This window comes from Engystomops pustulosus, chromosome 1 (genome assembly GCF_040894005.1).
Source record: "Engystomops pustulosus chromosome 1, aEngPut4.maternal, whole genome shotgun sequence".
Taxonomy (NCBI): domain Eukaryota; kingdom Metazoa; phylum Chordata; class Amphibia; order Anura; family Leptodactylidae; genus Engystomops; species Engystomops pustulosus.
In genome coordinates, this window is record NC_092411.1 from 92,918,593 (window position 1) to 92,936,842 (window position 18,250).

The 18,250-nt window shown below is 40.6% G+C and overlaps 1 protein-coding gene across 1 annotated transcript in view; it reads right to left on the reverse strand.

Moving 5' to 3' along the window:
* Positions 1-18,250, reverse strand: part of MYO1H (myosin IH) — a 91,722-nt gene that overhangs the window by 47,596 nt on the left and 25,876 nt on the right. The window contains exon 2 of the mRNA XM_072147433.1: positions 4,364-4,525. Within this exon, the coding sequence (XP_072003534.1) occupies positions 4,364-4,495 (132 nt within the window). The 5' untranslated portion in view covers positions 4,496-4,525. The remainder of the gene's footprint in view (positions 1-4,363; positions 4,526-18,250) is intronic.

Sequence of the window (18,250 nt, forward strand, 5' to 3'; positions counted from 1 at the left end):
CATGGACCTGAAGATGGAGCCAGAGGAGCAGAAGCAAGAAGTGGACCTGCAGGGGGCATCAGAAAGGTGAGTACAGAGTTAATTTTTTTATAGACCTGAGTATAAGCCAAGTGTCAGGATTCAGTATAAGTGGACCCTCTGGACCACCGTGGGAGGTGGTAATGCCGAGACCTTGGACCGGAATCAAAGTGGCACCTGGTCTTCACCAGAGCCCGACGCAAAGCGGGATGGTCTTGCTGGGGCAGGGTACCAGCAGGTCGTTCCACAGGTGCAACTAGCCCACAGTGGTAGCGGAGGTCGTGGTACCTTTGGAGGAGACAGTCTTGTGGTCAGGTTCAGGCACAGGGTCAGGGCAGGCGGCAAAGATGCAAGGTCAAGTCCAAATTCAGGGTCAGCAACGGGAGGTCAGGGCAGGTGGCAGAGATGCAAGGTTAAGTCCAAATCCGGGGTCAGCAACGGGAGGTCCAGGCAGATGGAAACGGGAACACAGAAACGGACTGGAACACATGGGAGCACGGGAACAGAAAGGCAGGAACAGGGGAACACATGGTGTGCAGGGAGAGGCAGATTAATATACAATTCTGGGAAATTTAAATTTCCCAAAGCCCGGCACGCCGCACCCTAGGAGTTCGGTATGCACGCACACAGCACGAGGTCTGGAATCAAGTGCAGCCCGCGACCCGAAATATGGGTTGCGTGAGCACCTGTGACACCGAGTTAGGCTTTTTTCAGCACATTTTTTGTGCTGAACAATTTGGCTTATACTTGAGTATATATACTAGGTAAAATATGTAACATAATATATTCAGGGAATGATAATATAACAATAAAAGGAATAAAATGTGTAAAATAACTCAAAATATTCCCTTGTCAGGATTCTGATTTAAAGAGAGTATGTGATTGATTATGATTTATTTCTCTGTCAATATCAGTAGTTAAAAAATACCTATAGTTACAATTATGGTCACGTTTGAGAAGTCACCTCATTATTATCTCAGACAGGATTACAAGAAGAGATAAAACCTTTATTATCTGATTATCTGGCAATAGGACACTACAATATTCCTCTCCACTGTTGTACGGCATCAGGGCCGGATTAAGGTTGGTGGGGGCCCCTGGGCGCAAAATATGGTGGGGGCCCCCATTGAATGTAGTCCAGACAGGGTACAGCAATCGCTATATATATCGCCTCCCCCCCCCCCACTGATAACTATATACAGCTCCCAGTATTCACTGCATACAGCCCCAGTAATCACTATACACAGCTCCCCAGTAATCACTATATACAGCCCCTCAGTAATCACTATATACAGCTCCCCCCAGCAATCACTAAATACAGTCCCCAGTAATCACTATATACAGCCCCCAGCAATCACTGTATACAGCTCCCCCAGCAATCACTATATACAGCTCCCCAGCAATCACTATATACAGCTCCCCAGCAATCACTGTATACAGCTCCCCCAGCAATCACTGTATACATCTCCCCCAGAAATCACTGTATACAGCTCTCCCAGCAATCACTTTATACAGTCCCCAGTAATCACTATATACAGCCCCCAGCAATCACTGTATACAGCTCCCCCAGCAATCACTATATACAGCTCCCCAGCAATCACTGTATACAGCTCCCCCAGAAATCACTGTACACAGCTCCCCCAGAAATCACTGTACACATCTCCCCCAGAAATCACTGTATACAACTCCCCCAGCAATCACTTTATACAGCCCCCCAGCAATCACTATATACAGCTCCCCAGCAATCACTGTATACAGCTACCCTAGCCTTCACTATATACAGCTCCCTTAGCAATCACTATATACAGTTCCCAGCAATCACTGTATACAGCTCCCCCAGTAATCACTATTTACAGCTCCCCCAGCAACCACTATATACACCTCCCCCAGCAATCATTATATACAGCTCCCCTAGCAATCACTATATACAGCTCCCCTAGCAATCACTATATACAGATCCCAGTAATGACTATATACAGCCTCCTATAACTATATACAGCCCCCCCCAGCATTAACCATTTACAGTCCCCCCATCATTAACCATTTACAGCCCCCCCCCCAGCATTAACCATTTAAAGTCCCCCCAGCATTAACAATTTACAGTCCACCCCCAGCATTAACAATTTTTGGTAAATGGAAACTTTGGTAAATTGGCTTGCAGAAAAAAGAAAACAGATAACTATGTGGTTTTAAAAAATAACAAGATCATAAAGTAACAGTAAAACACTGTTTAAAGCGACAGGTTTCAATAGCCTATGCTATGCTAATTTTAAAATGTCTTTGTCTGCATTTTGATTCATTTCAGAAGTTTTTATAAAACTTTATTTCACATTACCTGGCTCCCTTCCAGCAACAGGTGGTGAGCCCCATTGGGGGGGGGGGGGGGGCAGCTGCAACAGCCTGTATCTCAGTCTCCCCAATGCAGTCTCTCTCTCCTCCTCACTCATTCAGCTGCCTCCAACCCTCACCCCACAGCTCACCACCACAGAGAGAGGAGGAGAGAAAGAATGTATGAGGTGAATGACACAACCAAACAGGCTGATGTAGCTATCCCCTCACCATACCCTGGAACTCACTACACTCTGCTGGCAGGGAGGCAGGGAGCAAGGTAACGTGAAATAAAATTTCTTAAAATGATTCAGAATGTCAACAGGCAACATGCTAAAATTAGCATAACATAGACCAGTGATGGCTAACCTATGGCACTGGTGCCAGAGGTGGCACTCAGAGACCTTTCTGTGGGCACCCAGGCTATCACCAGAGATGACTCCAGGTATCTTCCTGCCGTCCCAGACAGCCCAGGACTTGCTGTGCACAGAGATATTTTAAAGTGAAAGCTCTACCTGGGACTATTTTCTGCTTTATTGGTGCCTCAGGGAGCTGGTATCAATGAAAACTGTGACAGAGAAGGGAGTATAAATCACAAATTAAATTTCTATGTTGGCACTTTGCGATAAATAAGCGGGTCATTGTTGTAGTTTGGGCACTCGGTCTCTAAAAGGTTAGCCATCATAGACTATTGGAACCAACATAGACTATTGGAACCAACATAGACTATTGGAACCTATCACCAGCTAAAAATCACATGACCAGTGACATGTTTACTTTAAATGAAAACTGTTCCAACATAATAGGAGTATTGTTATTGCAGTATTTTTGTTGGCATTAAAATATTATAAATAGAAAGAATTTCAGTGTTTAGAGAGAAACGGTCTGGCAAATGTGCTTGACACATGACTGACAGCCTTTATAATGATGTGACACTCCTGGTGCTGGCTCCTCTATGTGTCTCCTGGTACTGGCGGCAATGCCCCCTGCAAGCTGTTGTGTATATGAGGTACTCCTATACACATGACTGACAGCCTGTATAATGATGTGACACTCCCGGTGCTGGCTCCTCTTGTGCTTTCTGGTGCTGTCTGCCATGCCCCCTGCAGCCTGTGTGTGTATGAGATACTCCTATACACATGACTGACAGTCTGTATAATGATGACACTCCTGGTGCGAACTTCTCTATGTGCTTCCTGGTGCTGGCGGCCACGCCCACTGCAGCCTGTGTGTGTATGAGATACTCCTATACCCATGACTGACACCCTGTATAATGATGTGACACTCCTGGTGCTGGCTCCTCTATGCGCTTTCTGGTGCTGTCTGCCATGCCACCTGCAGCCTGTGTGTGTATGAGATACTCCTATACACATGACTGACAGTCTGTATAATGATGTGACACTCCTGGTGCTGGCTCCTCTATGTGCTTCCTGGTGCTGGCGCCCATGCCCACTGCAGCCTGTGTGTGTATGAGGTACACCTGTACACATGACTGACAGTCTGTATAATGATACAGACTGTACACTCCTGGTGCCACCTCCTCTATGTGCTTACTGGTGCTGTCTGCCATGCCCCCTGCAGGCTGTGTGTATATGAGATACTCCTATACACATGACTGACAGCCTGTATAATGATGTGAGCATAGTAGTAATAGTAGTGTTACTATACATTACACACAGACAAGAGCAGGGGGACAAGAGGGGAGGGGTAACATGGGTCACTTTCTCTCTTCATGTGCCCAGGCTCATTTACATAACAAAGGAAATACGATTTTTAGAATGTTGCATGTATGAAATAACTAGATAAAGGAATGGAATCCTGGTGATCTGATCTACCAGGTAGTGGTGACAGAATTAGTTACAGAGACACTGTAAAATACAGGTCTCCTTTAAGTTAAGGGAGAAAGTCTGAAATAAGTTTGCTGATTTGAAATATGCCTTCTTATTCAGTACTCACAAAGCTATATTATGTGGCATGATACAAGAATCATCACCTATAAGAATAAAATAAACATTACATAGATAAGATTCTCCTGGAACCGTTTACGTAGATTGTCCATAAAAGCAGTTTCACTAGTGTGAGAATCCAGCAGCACAAAATCTTGAACTCCAACCTTCTCCCGGGCAATGAGGGCGCCTTCAATGTGCATACCAGTTTCCTTCTCTTTGCCATTTCCCACCTGAAAAAATAGCATTGAATGGTTTAACAAGGTTAGAAGAAGGCAAAAACATACCATTTTATGCATGCATAGACCCGTGTTTGCTGTATTGTATGAGACAATATAATTTCCAGTAAGAGCAACATTTCTAATAAAGAATATCTCTATAAACCTTATCACCGACGCTTGTTTTCAGCTTAGTGACCAGACTCCATTTTTAGAATCTAACATGTGGAACGATATGTGGTTGTAGCTTCAGAATGCTTTAACACTCCCAGGTGATTTTGAGATTGTTTTCTCGAGACAAAATATATATCATGTTAGTTGTAAAATTTCAGTTTTGTGTTTTGTTCTGAAAAGAAATGAAAATTTGGTTCAAGTTCGGAAACTTCAGGAATGTCTGCTTTATATTGGAATGATATTTATGCGTACTCTCAATTTTTAGGATGTTATGAGGCATGGTGGGTTAGTGGTTAGCATTACAGCCTTGCAGCGCTGAGGACCTGGGTTCAAGTCTCAGGTTCAACTTCTGCAAAGAGTTTGTATGTTCTCTCCGTGTTTGCGTGGGTTTCCTCCGGGTCCTCCGGTTTCCTCCCACACTCCAAAACATACTGGTTGGTTGATTAGATTGTGAGTCCCATTGGGAACAGGGACCGATTTGGCAAGCTCTGTGCAATCTGTGTGCACTATATAAGTAAAGGAATTATCAGGCTTTTGAGGGACAACTCCATAAATTAGTGTGAAATCTGCAAGAAGAATGCACAGCGATAACTGATATGCTGCAGACTCAAAACCTGCTGTGTAAATCAGTGTAAATCTAAGTGAAATGTTGGCTCAGTTCACACCTGCATCATGGGTATCTGTAACAAGATCAATTTCCTTTCCTTTGTGGGAAAACCCCTTTAAGGCTCATTCAGACAGACGTATATGTCCACGAAAAATGGATGTTTTACTATTGTATTTTGTGCCCTGCTCAGTAACATTTGAGAGAAAATGGACCTCATTTGAATATTATCTGTGTGCCATCTGTTTTTTTTTCTTTTGTGGATCCATTGATTTCTAGGTCTGTGGTCCGCATGTCAGTAAAAATTTGACAGGCTGCAATTTTTCTCTCACAGTCAATGTACAAAAGAAAAAATGTTTAAAGTGCTACAGAATATGAATAATATTATATAAATAAAGATATGTTGTTATAATGTAAAACTCACTGGCTATTTTGAGACCATTTTAAAGGAAACCTACCACTTTAAAATTGGACTTCTAAGCATCAAATACCGTGCAGCAGCTCAGGGTGAGCTGGTGCCGGAACATATCTCCGTTATTTCCATAATGCGCTGTAATGCTTTTAAACACTTTTTTAATCTTTATATTCAAAGCAGCTTCGGCGCACCATGCACGCAACCGTGCGCGGATGACGTCACCGTTCCTATTCATACGCACGCATCCTGAGCTGGTGCACGGTATTTGATGCTTACAATTTTAAAGTGGTATGTTTTCTTTAAACAAAAAAAACAGCTATTAACATTTTGTCACATACCCCACTAGATGGCGCCTAAATATAAAAATGAACTGGGACATAAACCAGATTTGCTGCCCAAGTTATTTGTAGCTTCTAATGTTCATCAGTTTCATTACCAATAACATTAATCAAATGTTTTACCCACTCATATTATATTATCCTGATTGATATTACTATTTTATAGAAAGATAAAGGTTTAATAAAAAGGTTTAATAAAAATTGTGGCAGAATACTCCACTCTAATGTCACAGTTTGCATTGTCAACTGGTTGCAGAACTCTTCAACAGTTAGACTTTCAGCAAATAATTGATACTGTTTGTGCAATGAAAAGTTAAACAATTTTCCCAAATACTTTCTGTATCAATTCCTTACAGTTTCCTAGATCTCTGCTTGCTGTCATTCTAAAGGAAGCTTCATTGTTTACCTTGTGTGGCTATAAACCGCTCCCTGGTCATATGATGTCACACAGGTGCACAACACGTTAGTATCACAGAGAGTCATCAGAGCTGTGGGTTAAAATAAGCCGTGCACCTGTGAGACATCACAAGACCATGCACACATGCAGATCACATGACCATGGACAGATTTCTGTCCACTGGAATTAAATATTGAAGCTTTCTATAGAGGCACAACAAGCAGAGATCTAGAAGGATTAAGAGGAATTGATACAGAAAGTAAATCGAATAACTTGTATGTTGGAAAATTGTACAACTTTTCATTAGTAAATATATAATAAAATATTTTAATAATATATACTATATTAAAGGGGTTATCCGGGTTTTAAAAACTAGTGAGGGCCAGGCTGGGGAGGGCTATTTAAAAATAATAAACATCCACTTACCTCCTCCGGCGCCGCCGACGTCCGGCGCCGTGGTCCCTTCGATCCGTGCCCCTGTTTGTTTACAGGGGCACGGAAGCCGCGCACAGAGAGCTTCCGCTCCGCGATGTGGCCGGGTCCTCCCATCCGTCCCTATCTCCCAGCGTTGTAAGCGCTGGGAAATGGTGTCGGATGGGAGCTTCCGGCCGGCCGTAAGCTCCCTGTGCACCCTTGTAATGAAACCGGCGCACAGAAGACCGGCCGCGGCGCGGGACATCGGCAGCGCCGGACGAGGTGAGTACATGTTTATTAAGTTTAAATTGCCCGCCCCAGCACTGCCCTCAGTAATTTTTAAAACCTGGATAACCCCTTTAAAATATAAAAGTGGACAACCCCTCTCTATGTAGCTAACAGTAGAGCTGTGTTTGTGCAGATCTGTGGATGCAGAAGTCTGCTTATCTCTGCACCTCAAGCTTCATCATACACTCTACACCCTCCCCCAGTACCTGCTCTCAGAGAGAGCAAAATGAGAGGGGCCATAATGAGAGGGGGCAAAATGGAAGTAGACAAAATAAGCAGGGACATAATGAAAGGGGACAAAATGAGGAACATAATTAGAGGGGTAAAAAATGAGCACGGCAATAAAAAGATGGGGCGAAATTGAGTGTGGCTATAATGAGAGGGGGCAAAATGAGTGGGGGAATAATTAGGGGGGCATAATGTGCGGGGACAAAATGAGAGGGGGCAAGGACATAATCAGCAGGGGCATCATTAGAGGGGCAAAATGAGAGGGGGCATTATTAGTGGGGACATAAGGGGGCTATAGAGAGGGTAGTAATAATCGCACAAGTGGCATTTTAGCTTAAAATGTAGTTGGGCACTAAAGTAACAAGAGGGCAGAAGATGCACTGATCGTATTAAGCAGCAGTGAACTAACATGGCATTAATATTCTGTAGGGGGCATAAAGATGTAAGATGGATAAACTATGATGATGGATAATTATGTCTGTTCTGTACAGACCACAGAGATGAGTTGTGGCCGAGAGAAGCATGGAAGATCTGACTGAAAAGGAGAAAGACGGATTTAGTTGTATTCTCTGTGCTAAGCTGCTGCTGGATTTGCCAAGTTACTTGTGAGCTACTTCTCACTGGAGTTACTTCATAAAAAAACACAAAGCATCATGGGAAGTGAGGGCAGCTTATAATTGACTCAGCTTTAGAGCAAAGACATGATAAGTTAATAGTCTTCACCCACTTCATTGTCGCTGAGGAAGATTTCTGACAAGTGGCTCACTCTGGAAAGAAAAGGGTGAGAAACACAAAATTGGCATTCTTCTGTTTATTATGAAAGAGGGAATCACATCTCACAATTTTGTAAAAATCATTACAAAATTGCAATTGAACTTCACACCTTAGAGTGGTGTTCACTAATTCAAGACTTCAAGGATTTTAAGACTGTATCCTAGCAACCATCCACTTTTTGTGGATGGTACTTGAATGCCATCTGAGTGATGTAAGATTTTTTAACTGACCTATTCACTCCTATTGCACACGCAGGTCACTGAAAACAGTTCGGACTACGCCATGCTCTGCCTTTTAACAGAATGGAAAAGTTAACATTTAGTGCATCTGTGTAAGTTTTTGTTGTGTGTATAAGGCTGTGTTCACATCACGTTTTTGACCGTACTTTGTAAGGACATGTCAGGGGGGATTCCGATGTGTCCTTACAAGGTATGGCACAGAGGTATCCCACTATATGCTGAATGTGGGGGGGATGAGTGTACATCTGTAGCAGCCGGCGATTGGCTGCTGCCGATGTATGGGGTGCTTCCCCAGTGATGTCACTGTCCATATTAGGACAGTCGGGTCCCCCCTCCTGCTTAGAGGCATGCTGAGAGCTCGGCGAAGCCTGGGGCAGAGATGCAATATGCTGCATCCAATCCCCTTGACCTTCTATTGCCTCCCATGAGTGCATACACTCCTCAGCAAGAGGGAGCAGGATGGAAAGACATATCTTGCTGCGTCTTTCCGTCCTGCCTTTATCGATGGATCTGACGTATCGTGATCAGATGGAGGCAACAACTATGCCTCCGCCTCCCTTTATATGTCAATGTATACGCACAGTGTATACATTGGAAGCTTTCATATATGCTGAGCATGTACATAAAACTTGGGGTGAACCCAGCCTAAGCCATTAGTCTTTAGTCACTCCTTTCTCCAGAGTTCTCAAACATGGTTCACGATTGCTGCTTAGGCCAAAACCTCTGGATTTATAAAGTGCTACAGAATATGATGGTGCTATATAAATAAAGATAATTATATTAGTTTCAAGTGTTTCATTATACTAAGCACTGTGCAACACATACAGAGGGGCTAAACACATACACTCATGAGCTACTATTTAAGGGGGTGTCATGAAAATTAAACACACAACACATTTCTCAACATTACATGTAATCATATTAACATAATAGTATTATTACATAATCTATATGTAAACATAATAGTAAGCAAATGCTTACAAATCACACCCTGTTGCCAACTCCCTTACATAAATGTACAGTCTAATACAGAACCTTTCACTTTTACTTCTTCGGGGAGATCTGTCAATTTTTTTTTTCAACAGCAGCTTATAAAATGAAATCTGAGCTCTGTTTGGTTGCCATGAGCTATTAGAACAGTTTTGATCTAGAACTATTTTTATCTGATTGCACTTCCCATTTAATACAAATTCCAAATGCAGTGGAATTGGCATAACAATGTAGCTGTGACATTTCCTTATAGCAGTGGTGGCGAACCTATGGCACGGGTGGCACTCTGAGCCATTTCTGTGGGCTCTCAGACCATCACCCCAGGACAGAGTTCACCAAATACGACCAAATCCACCAAGTCCCAGGCAACTTAAGAGATTCTGCTCTCAGCGCTATTTTAAAGTGACATTTCATTGGCTGTTAGGAACTGCGGGAAAAGTGAGAAGGTGTTGACAGAACTGCAATATCTTTGGAGGACATCCTGCTGGACCAACCATTCTTCCTGTACAAAGAGACCCTGGAGAGAAACTGAATTTGCCCTCCGTCTTTCAACTGTATTGCTTGCCTCAGGGGGGGGGGGCGATACAATTGAAAGATGTTGAAGAACAGGTAGCAATAAGTTACTGTATAAAATGCCTTGTTGGCACTTCACGGTAAATAAGTGGATTTTGGTTGTAGTTTGGGCACTCTGTCTCCAAAACATTCGCCATCACTGCCTTTTAGGCTTTGTTTCTACAGCTTTAATTGTGTGGTCCAATTCACACATGTCCTTAATGTAGTATTGTTAATACCTTTAAAATATTTTGAAAACTTTGTATTGCCAGACGTTGAGGAGGTTAAAAATTTGGGGGTGGGGCACGATGTGAGGGGAACAACAATGTAGAGATGCACATTGTGAGGTGGGCTACAATGTGAGGGGAGCCCACATGCAGGTGCTTCTCTGGTACTGCAGGTTGATGTCATGGGCCGCACACTAGACACAGACCTATTATTTCAGCTAAAATTTGGGGGTTGCCACTTTACATGGTCAGAGGTAATGGGCCCACCAAATGTCTGAATGGGCCCAGGGAGGCAGTCTGGCAAAGGACATACCTGTATGTTCTGCTGAACATGCCATAACTGCAAAAGATGTCATAAAAAGCTATGAAAAAAAATACACAATAGCACTACTACACATCTTTATATGCATATGGCCAACCTAAGAAATAAAATGGGTCATAAAAGTAAGAGAATAGTTATTTTAGCTGATAACAGTTTAAGAATGATTGTTGGGGTTCCACATGCCCACCGCCCTACCGAGAATGGTACACTGCACAGAGCTGTTCAGTTGCTTGAAACAACTAAACAGTGGGGTTACTGGGTGTCACAACCAGATAGGTCATTGATAGATTTTGCCTGAATAATAGCTGTGAAAGTAGTGAAAGTTCAGCAAACAGCTATATACCATGAATGGTCAAATGTAGATTATATATTGCAAAACCATATTCAAAGTACATAGTATGAAGAGATGTAACCTCAAGATGCGGAGCCCCAATGTAAAATCTTTACCTGTTTCCCTAACAATAATTTTATACTACTGGTTAAAAGTCAACTTTTGGCACCTGAAGGTACCTCGGTGCTCTATAAGCTGTTGCCAAAATCCTCAAACAATATCTGGGGATGTTATGTAGCCATAATACCTCTCTATGATCTCACACAAGTTTCCTTGTCTACTATCATATTAGAACGTATGTGTTTCCACGGAAGTCCCGTGGTTACATACAGGTTCGTAGGTTTGTTCTTAAGTTGAATTTGAGGTATATTTTGTAAATGGTAGCTCTATACACATCTTTATTTTGTACCTGGGACAATTGGATTTTTAAAAATTTTGGATTGTTATGGGAACAAGGATTAACAATGCAGCTTCATTTCTGTCACCTTTGATAACTCTTATAGTTGATTATTGCAGCCCGGGACTAAAGTTCTGTAAATTACCAGCATCCAGAGGCCAGTCTGTAACTAGGACTTGTCTGTAAGTTGGGAACTGCCTGTATGTCTTGATAAAGATAGGTTTGTGAATGTAATGCACCCATAGCATATACCGCAGGTAAAAAGTTTAAGTCCATCATCCTTTGAAGGCCTGCAATCTTGTCCTGAATAGCGCATAACGGAATATATGAGCAGTATAGCTAGAAAGCATGGACTCCAGATCCCTTAATATTTGCCTCAACATTTGTAATGTTTGTATACTGGTGCTTCATAGAGAAGAAACTACTATTTCCACATGGAGAGTGTGGGGTAGTTAAGGACATATACGCATAGTTCAATACACTTACAGGACATAACCAGCAATTGTAGCAGAAATTGTGATCCCAATCCTCCAACAAACAAAACCCAAATAATGATACTCATTCCTATATGGAAACATGTAAAGAGAATTAAAGAATGGGACTTATTTTAAAAAGATGTTAAATATAAATGTCAGCATATTGAATGCATTTTATTTGAGGAAGTATAAATCTACTGTGATTTATGGATGGGGGGAGGGAGTCGACAATGGAGGTGAACCCAACAGTTAAGGGGTTCTGCTTGAAAATCTGTGAAGGATGAGTAAATATAGTTCACATATGCTATGGATTTCTTTGTATAATAATCTGATCGGCTTTATGCACTTCTTAATCAGAGGCTTCTTTAGAGTCATGCGATTCTGTTCTACAACACAGAGCTATTTTCCTCCAAGGGAGAAACCCAACAGACCCACCTACTTTATACTACAATGTATGACAACAACAAAATGACATCACAACTTTGGCTCCCACAAATATATAGATATACAATATCTATCTATCTATCTCTATATATATATATATATATATATATATATATATATATATATATATATATATATTATGCATCTATCCATATATTTGTATGTATATGTATATATATGCATAAGCTGTATGTGTGTATCTGCTGTATTAGTGTTTATGTATATTCTGTACATTGTATATATGTGTATATTTACTGTATATTTGCAGTATATAAGATAATCATTTATTAGTCCCACAGTGGGGAAATTCACATATGCTGTATGTATAGGCATTATGTGTGTAAATACTGCATATACTGTATGTGTGAATATGCTGTATGTATAAGCCAATTGGTAAGATCATAAAAGTTCTTTTTTTTGCTCATTAATTAATACTATGCACCTCATCTTGACAGAAAAAAAACAGAAATGTAGATTTTTTCTAATTTATTAAACAGTGTATTATTATTCTACTCAGTTTTGAGTAGTATTGCCCTTTTGAGCTAGTACAGCCATGAGTCTTCTTGGGAATCATGCAACAACTTTACACCTGGATTTGGGGATGATTTGCCATTCCTCCTTGCAGATCCTCACTAGTTCCCTCAGGTTGGATGTCAATGTTGGTGGATGCCATTTTCAATTCTCTCCAGAGATGCTCAATTGGGTTTAGGTCATGGTCTAGAGGGGCTAATCAAGAATGGTTATGAATGAGTTGTTCTGAAGCCACTGTTTTGTTATTTTAGCTGTGTGCTTAGGGTCATTGTCTTGGAAGGTGAACCTTCTGCCCAGTCTGAGGTCCAGAGAACTCTGGAACAGGTTTTAATCCAGGATATCTGTGTACTTGGCCTCATTAATCTTTCCTTGAATTGCAACCAGTTGTCCTGTCTCTGGAGCTGAAAAACACCCCCATACATGCTGCCACCACCTCGTTTCACTGTTGCAATTGTATTTGTAAGCGATGAAAAGTGCCTGGTTTTCTCCACACATACAGTTTAGAATTAACTAAAAAGTTGTAAAAATCTTTGTCTCATGAGACCAGAGAACCATATTTCTCATAGTCTGTGAGTCCTTCATGTGTTTTTGGGCCTCTGTCGGCAAACTCTGTCATAAAGCCCTGACTGACTACAGTGATAGTTGACTTTGTGGAACTTTCTCCCATCTCTCTACTGCATCTCTGGAACTCATCCACGGTGATCTTAAGGTTATTCTTTAGCTCTGTGACCATGGCTCTTCTCCCATGATTACTTAGTATGGCTGGACAGCCAGGTCGAGGAAGAGTTGGGGTCATTTTCACTTCTTCCATTTGAGGATTATGGAGGCCACTGTGCTCTTAGGAACCTTGAGTAATGCAGAAATTCTTTTGTAACCTTGGCCATATCTGTGCTTTGCTACAATTCAGTCTCTGAGCTCCTTGGGCAGTTATTAGACCTTATGATTCTCATGTGCTCTGACATTCACTGTAAGGTCTTATGGAGACAGGTGTGTGCCTTTCCTAATCAAAAATCAAATCCAGTCAGTTTAATTAAACACAGCTGGACTCCAGTGAAGGAGCAGAAGCATCTCAAGGAGGATGAGAAGGAAATGGACAGCATGTGTCACAGGAAAGGGTTTTAATACTTATGACCATGTGATATTTCAGTTTTTCTTGTCTAATAAATTAGCAAAAATCTAATTTATCTACAGTTAAATATCTAAATATCTACATTTCAGTTCTTTTCTGTCAAGATGGGATGCAGAGTGTATATTAATGAGCAAAAAAATAACTTTTTTGATCTTACCAAATGGCTGCAATGAAACAAAGAGTAAAAAATGTAAATGGGTCTCTTATATGATCAGTGGCATAACAACTGCCGTAGCAGCCGTAGCGGCTGCTACGGGGCCCTTGCTGCACAGGGGCCCGGGATGGATGGCGCCCTTCTCTCCCTGCTAACATCATAGCGGTAACAGGGGCCATGCCTACAGTATATGTGTATATATATAATATATATATATATTTACAGTATTTATGTGTGTAAATATATAGATTTACAATATCTATGTGTATATATATATATATATATATATATATAATGCATCTATCCATATATTTGTATGTATATGTATATATATATGCATATATATGTATATATATGCATAAGCAGTATGGGGGATATTTATCAGGGCTTAGCTAGCACTTGTGATTATTTACCCTAATCCGCCACCTTCACACCAGTGAGAAGAGGAGGAAAGCGTCCGGCCAAAGGATAGCCGGCTCCTGTGCACTTGCCGCATTTTCTTTATAAGTGAAAATTTGCCGGCTATGTTTATGAACACTGCCCAGGACCTCGCCAGATACACCAGGAGGCCGAAGCCTCTTGATGTATCCGACTGCGCCAGAACAGTGGCCGGTGTATGATGAATAACCCCCTGTGTTTGTGTATGGTGTGTTAATACTGCATGTATGCACATATATATACGGTGAGTGTATACTGTATGTGTTAGTATATGATGTATATATACTATATGTATGTATATAATGTGTATGTACCATACAGTATGTGTGCAAATTTGATGTGTATATACTGTATGAGTTTGTATATATGAGTGCATAAATGTTTAGATGAGTTTAGAACTTTATGTGTATATAATATATATTTGTGTAAATTAGTGCATACATGTGTGCGATTATATAAATGTGTCTGTAACAATATGTATATATTTTTTAAGGGGGGCCTCATGCAGAAATTTGCTATGGGGCCCAAGCTCTCCTAGTTACGCCCTTGCATATGATTCATGTGTTTGCATACACATACATGGACATCACTTTTACTGTATTTTCTTACAATAGTCAGTTGAAAATGTATCTAATTGTCATAGATAGTTTTTGACCATGTGCCTTTTTTTGTAAAGGAACATGTTTAACTGTTTGCAAACTACTATGGAGCAGTATGACAATGCAGAGAAACTTGAATACATTGCTAGTTGCCCAGTGTCTAAAAATGTTGGAAATCAGAATTTGTGTGCTACAATTTGCACAACAGATAGAAAACCTCATTAGAAACTAATGGATCTCACTATTCTGTATGTTCATCAGTCGCTTTGCATTTTAAGAAATGAAATGTTAATCTCCTTAATAGAAAATGAGTGGTCGCACCGTACCTACAATATATTTTAGCCCTCAGAAACACTGGGAACTAGTGTGATGACTTGTAGAAAAAGAGGGAAATCATTCATTCCTCACAGCTCAAAATGCAGGACGGGTTTTCTGACTGCCCTCTTGAAATCCTACTTTACTGCCAAAGCCTGTCTTTGATTCTTGTTTTGGAATGTCAAACCATCAGATCAGCTTTTCAGATCCACAACCCCCTCCCTCTCTCCATTACAAAAGCTCCCCCACAACAATTACCATGCTTGTGACGGATAACATTTTTTGTACTCCGTATAAAACGTTTTAACGCTGTACAATCCATTACACATATATTGCTGCATTCCCTTTGAGTAATTATTCATTAGAAAACATTTAATGTCGCTGTGGATTTCACACTGGGCAGTCTGCGGACAAAGACTCCGGGTAAGCCCATTCTGCAGGATCAAGACTGCTTCTTTTTCCCTAACTCTCGCTGTCTAATCTGGGAAAGTCCAAGATGAAGAGCCCGCCCTTCACTAGGTGGGGAGGGAGGGCTAAATTGTGCAGTTAACGGTCAAAGCACCCCCTGTGTGATCTGACACTCATTTCAAGATGATGGGAAACAATAGAGGATTGTTGGGAGCCTTCCCTTCTTATTTGGTGAAGACACAGGCAGAGAGAGAGACAGTTCAATACATGGGACAAGCTATTCCACCTGCTAATGGTATTCCCTCCCTCTCTCCTCTCCCACTCTTCCCCTGAACCTCTCCTCTACCAAATATAACGAAAAGAGACAGGTGAAAAAGTTCATTAAAAGAACACCCTTCCGGGCGCCAACATGTATCAATCCACGATGCAGAATAAGATTCCAGTCCTGAGAACATTGTAAGGATGGATAAAGGATGTGGGATAGTAAAAACAAGTCAATGTATGGTCTTTCTTTAGAACATTGTCTAATGTGGGGGAAACTATTTACATAATGGTGTACCAAGGCCACCAACACTACACGGTCTGGAATCAAAACTTGTTTAAAAAAAATTATGTTATCTGCCCTGATGGTTAGATGAGCTAACCATGTAAAAGTAGAAACATTTCATGAAAAAAGGCCTATATCACAGCTCACCAATCCATTTACTGTATATTAAGAAAGTCTTTACTTTTCAAATTTTTTTATTGAGTTTTTAAATTTTTTAAAGTACAAATAACACTTGGCCACATAATATTTAAAAAATCTTAAGGCAAAACAAGTTCCCAGCATGTTCGAATTTAACAAGCAAAATCTATTTTATATCTGGGAGATAAGCGTCACCAAATACATCTGGAGGCTGCTTATCTTTCCAACTCTATTGAAGTGAATAAGCACTTCTAACGGAGCTGAGCATGCATATACATGGAAATTGGCCGTGATTGGCTGAAAAACATATGATCAATTAGCAAGTTTTATTGCTAAAAACGTATAGTTAACTACAACCTATAGAAGTCTGTTATACTGGTAATTGAAGCATTTTATAATTTTTTTACAGTTTTTTTTCCACCGTTGTAAATGGACATATATTAGTTCAGTATGTTGCTCAAGTAATGTAAACATTCAAACATTGACAAAGTAAACAATGATGAAGTAAGGAGGTTTAGTTGTTGTTCATAAATATTTTTTTTTAACAATTATGTTTTTTTAACCCCATAGTTTTTCCCCACTATACTATGGCAATTCAGTCACAGGTGACTTGTTTTCCATAAAACAACCGTAAAACAGGCAGTGGACAAAGCAGAAGGATGTCCAATACTGTTTTGTAGGGATGGACATACTGCTTTAATTATCACAAGACAATTAATACACAATCACAGAGAGATTTGCCTGAGAATCCCTTTAAATGCATTCGAACTTTGCAAAGTCTCATTACAAATGACAAGGCAAGATAATGCTGCCAAGTTGAAGGCTGTCTTAATTACAGTATGTTGTATAGTAGTTGTAACTTCTACCATTGTCCCAGCAGACATGGGTAAAAGTGCATGACTTACTGAAGACGCTCAATAATAAACATGTGTGGTCAGGTGATGGTTAATTAAAACAGCAATATTTCCTATACAGGCAGTGCCCGGTTTACGTACAAGATATGTACTGTAAGTTTGTTCTTAAGTTGAATTTGTATGTAAGTCGGAACTGTATATTTTATAATTGTAACCCCTGCCAAAAATTTTTTGGTCTCTGCGACAATTGGATTTTAAAAGTGTTGGATTATTATAAGAACCAGGATTAACAATAAAGCTTCATTGCAGACACCTTTGATAACTTACAGTTGATCATTGTAGCCTAGGGCTTAAGTACAGTAAATTACCAACATCCAGAGGTCCGTTTGTAACTACGGGTCATCTGTAAGTTGTGTGTTCTTAAGTAGGGGACCGCCTGTATATGTTTCATGCAGTTAAAATACTCCCCTCCCATATGTTAGTGGGACATTTCTGTATCTACCATCCTATATCTAAGGTATATCTAAAAAGAATACCTAAACCGAACCAGTTTATCAATTTAATATTAGGCATATAATATAATCAGAAACATCACAAAAGTATTGGTATCTTTTTGCGGCTGTCTGGATAGTAAAAAGAAAAATGATCATTAAGATTACCTGTTTCTCCATTCTGGCTCCGCAGGTAGTTAGATCTTATAAGGTCTTTACCATACACTCTTGCAGTCAATGCATGATGTAGAAGTACCGGTCTCTTAGGAAGATTCCTTAATAATTCACACTCAGAGACAGAGGCTCAGCCCGTGGCTACATCCTTCTATAAAACCAGTCTGACTGCTATGTAGATAAGAAGCAGTAACTCTACCTTCTTCTCGATTGAGTTTCAACCACTCTTGATCCTTCATTAGGCCTGTTTCATTACAGAGTAATTAATCTAGTTTGGGAGAAAAGCTTGCCACCTCAACAGGATTATGTCGCAAGAGGATCGTTTTCTGAAAGAAAATATTGAGCTAAGGTG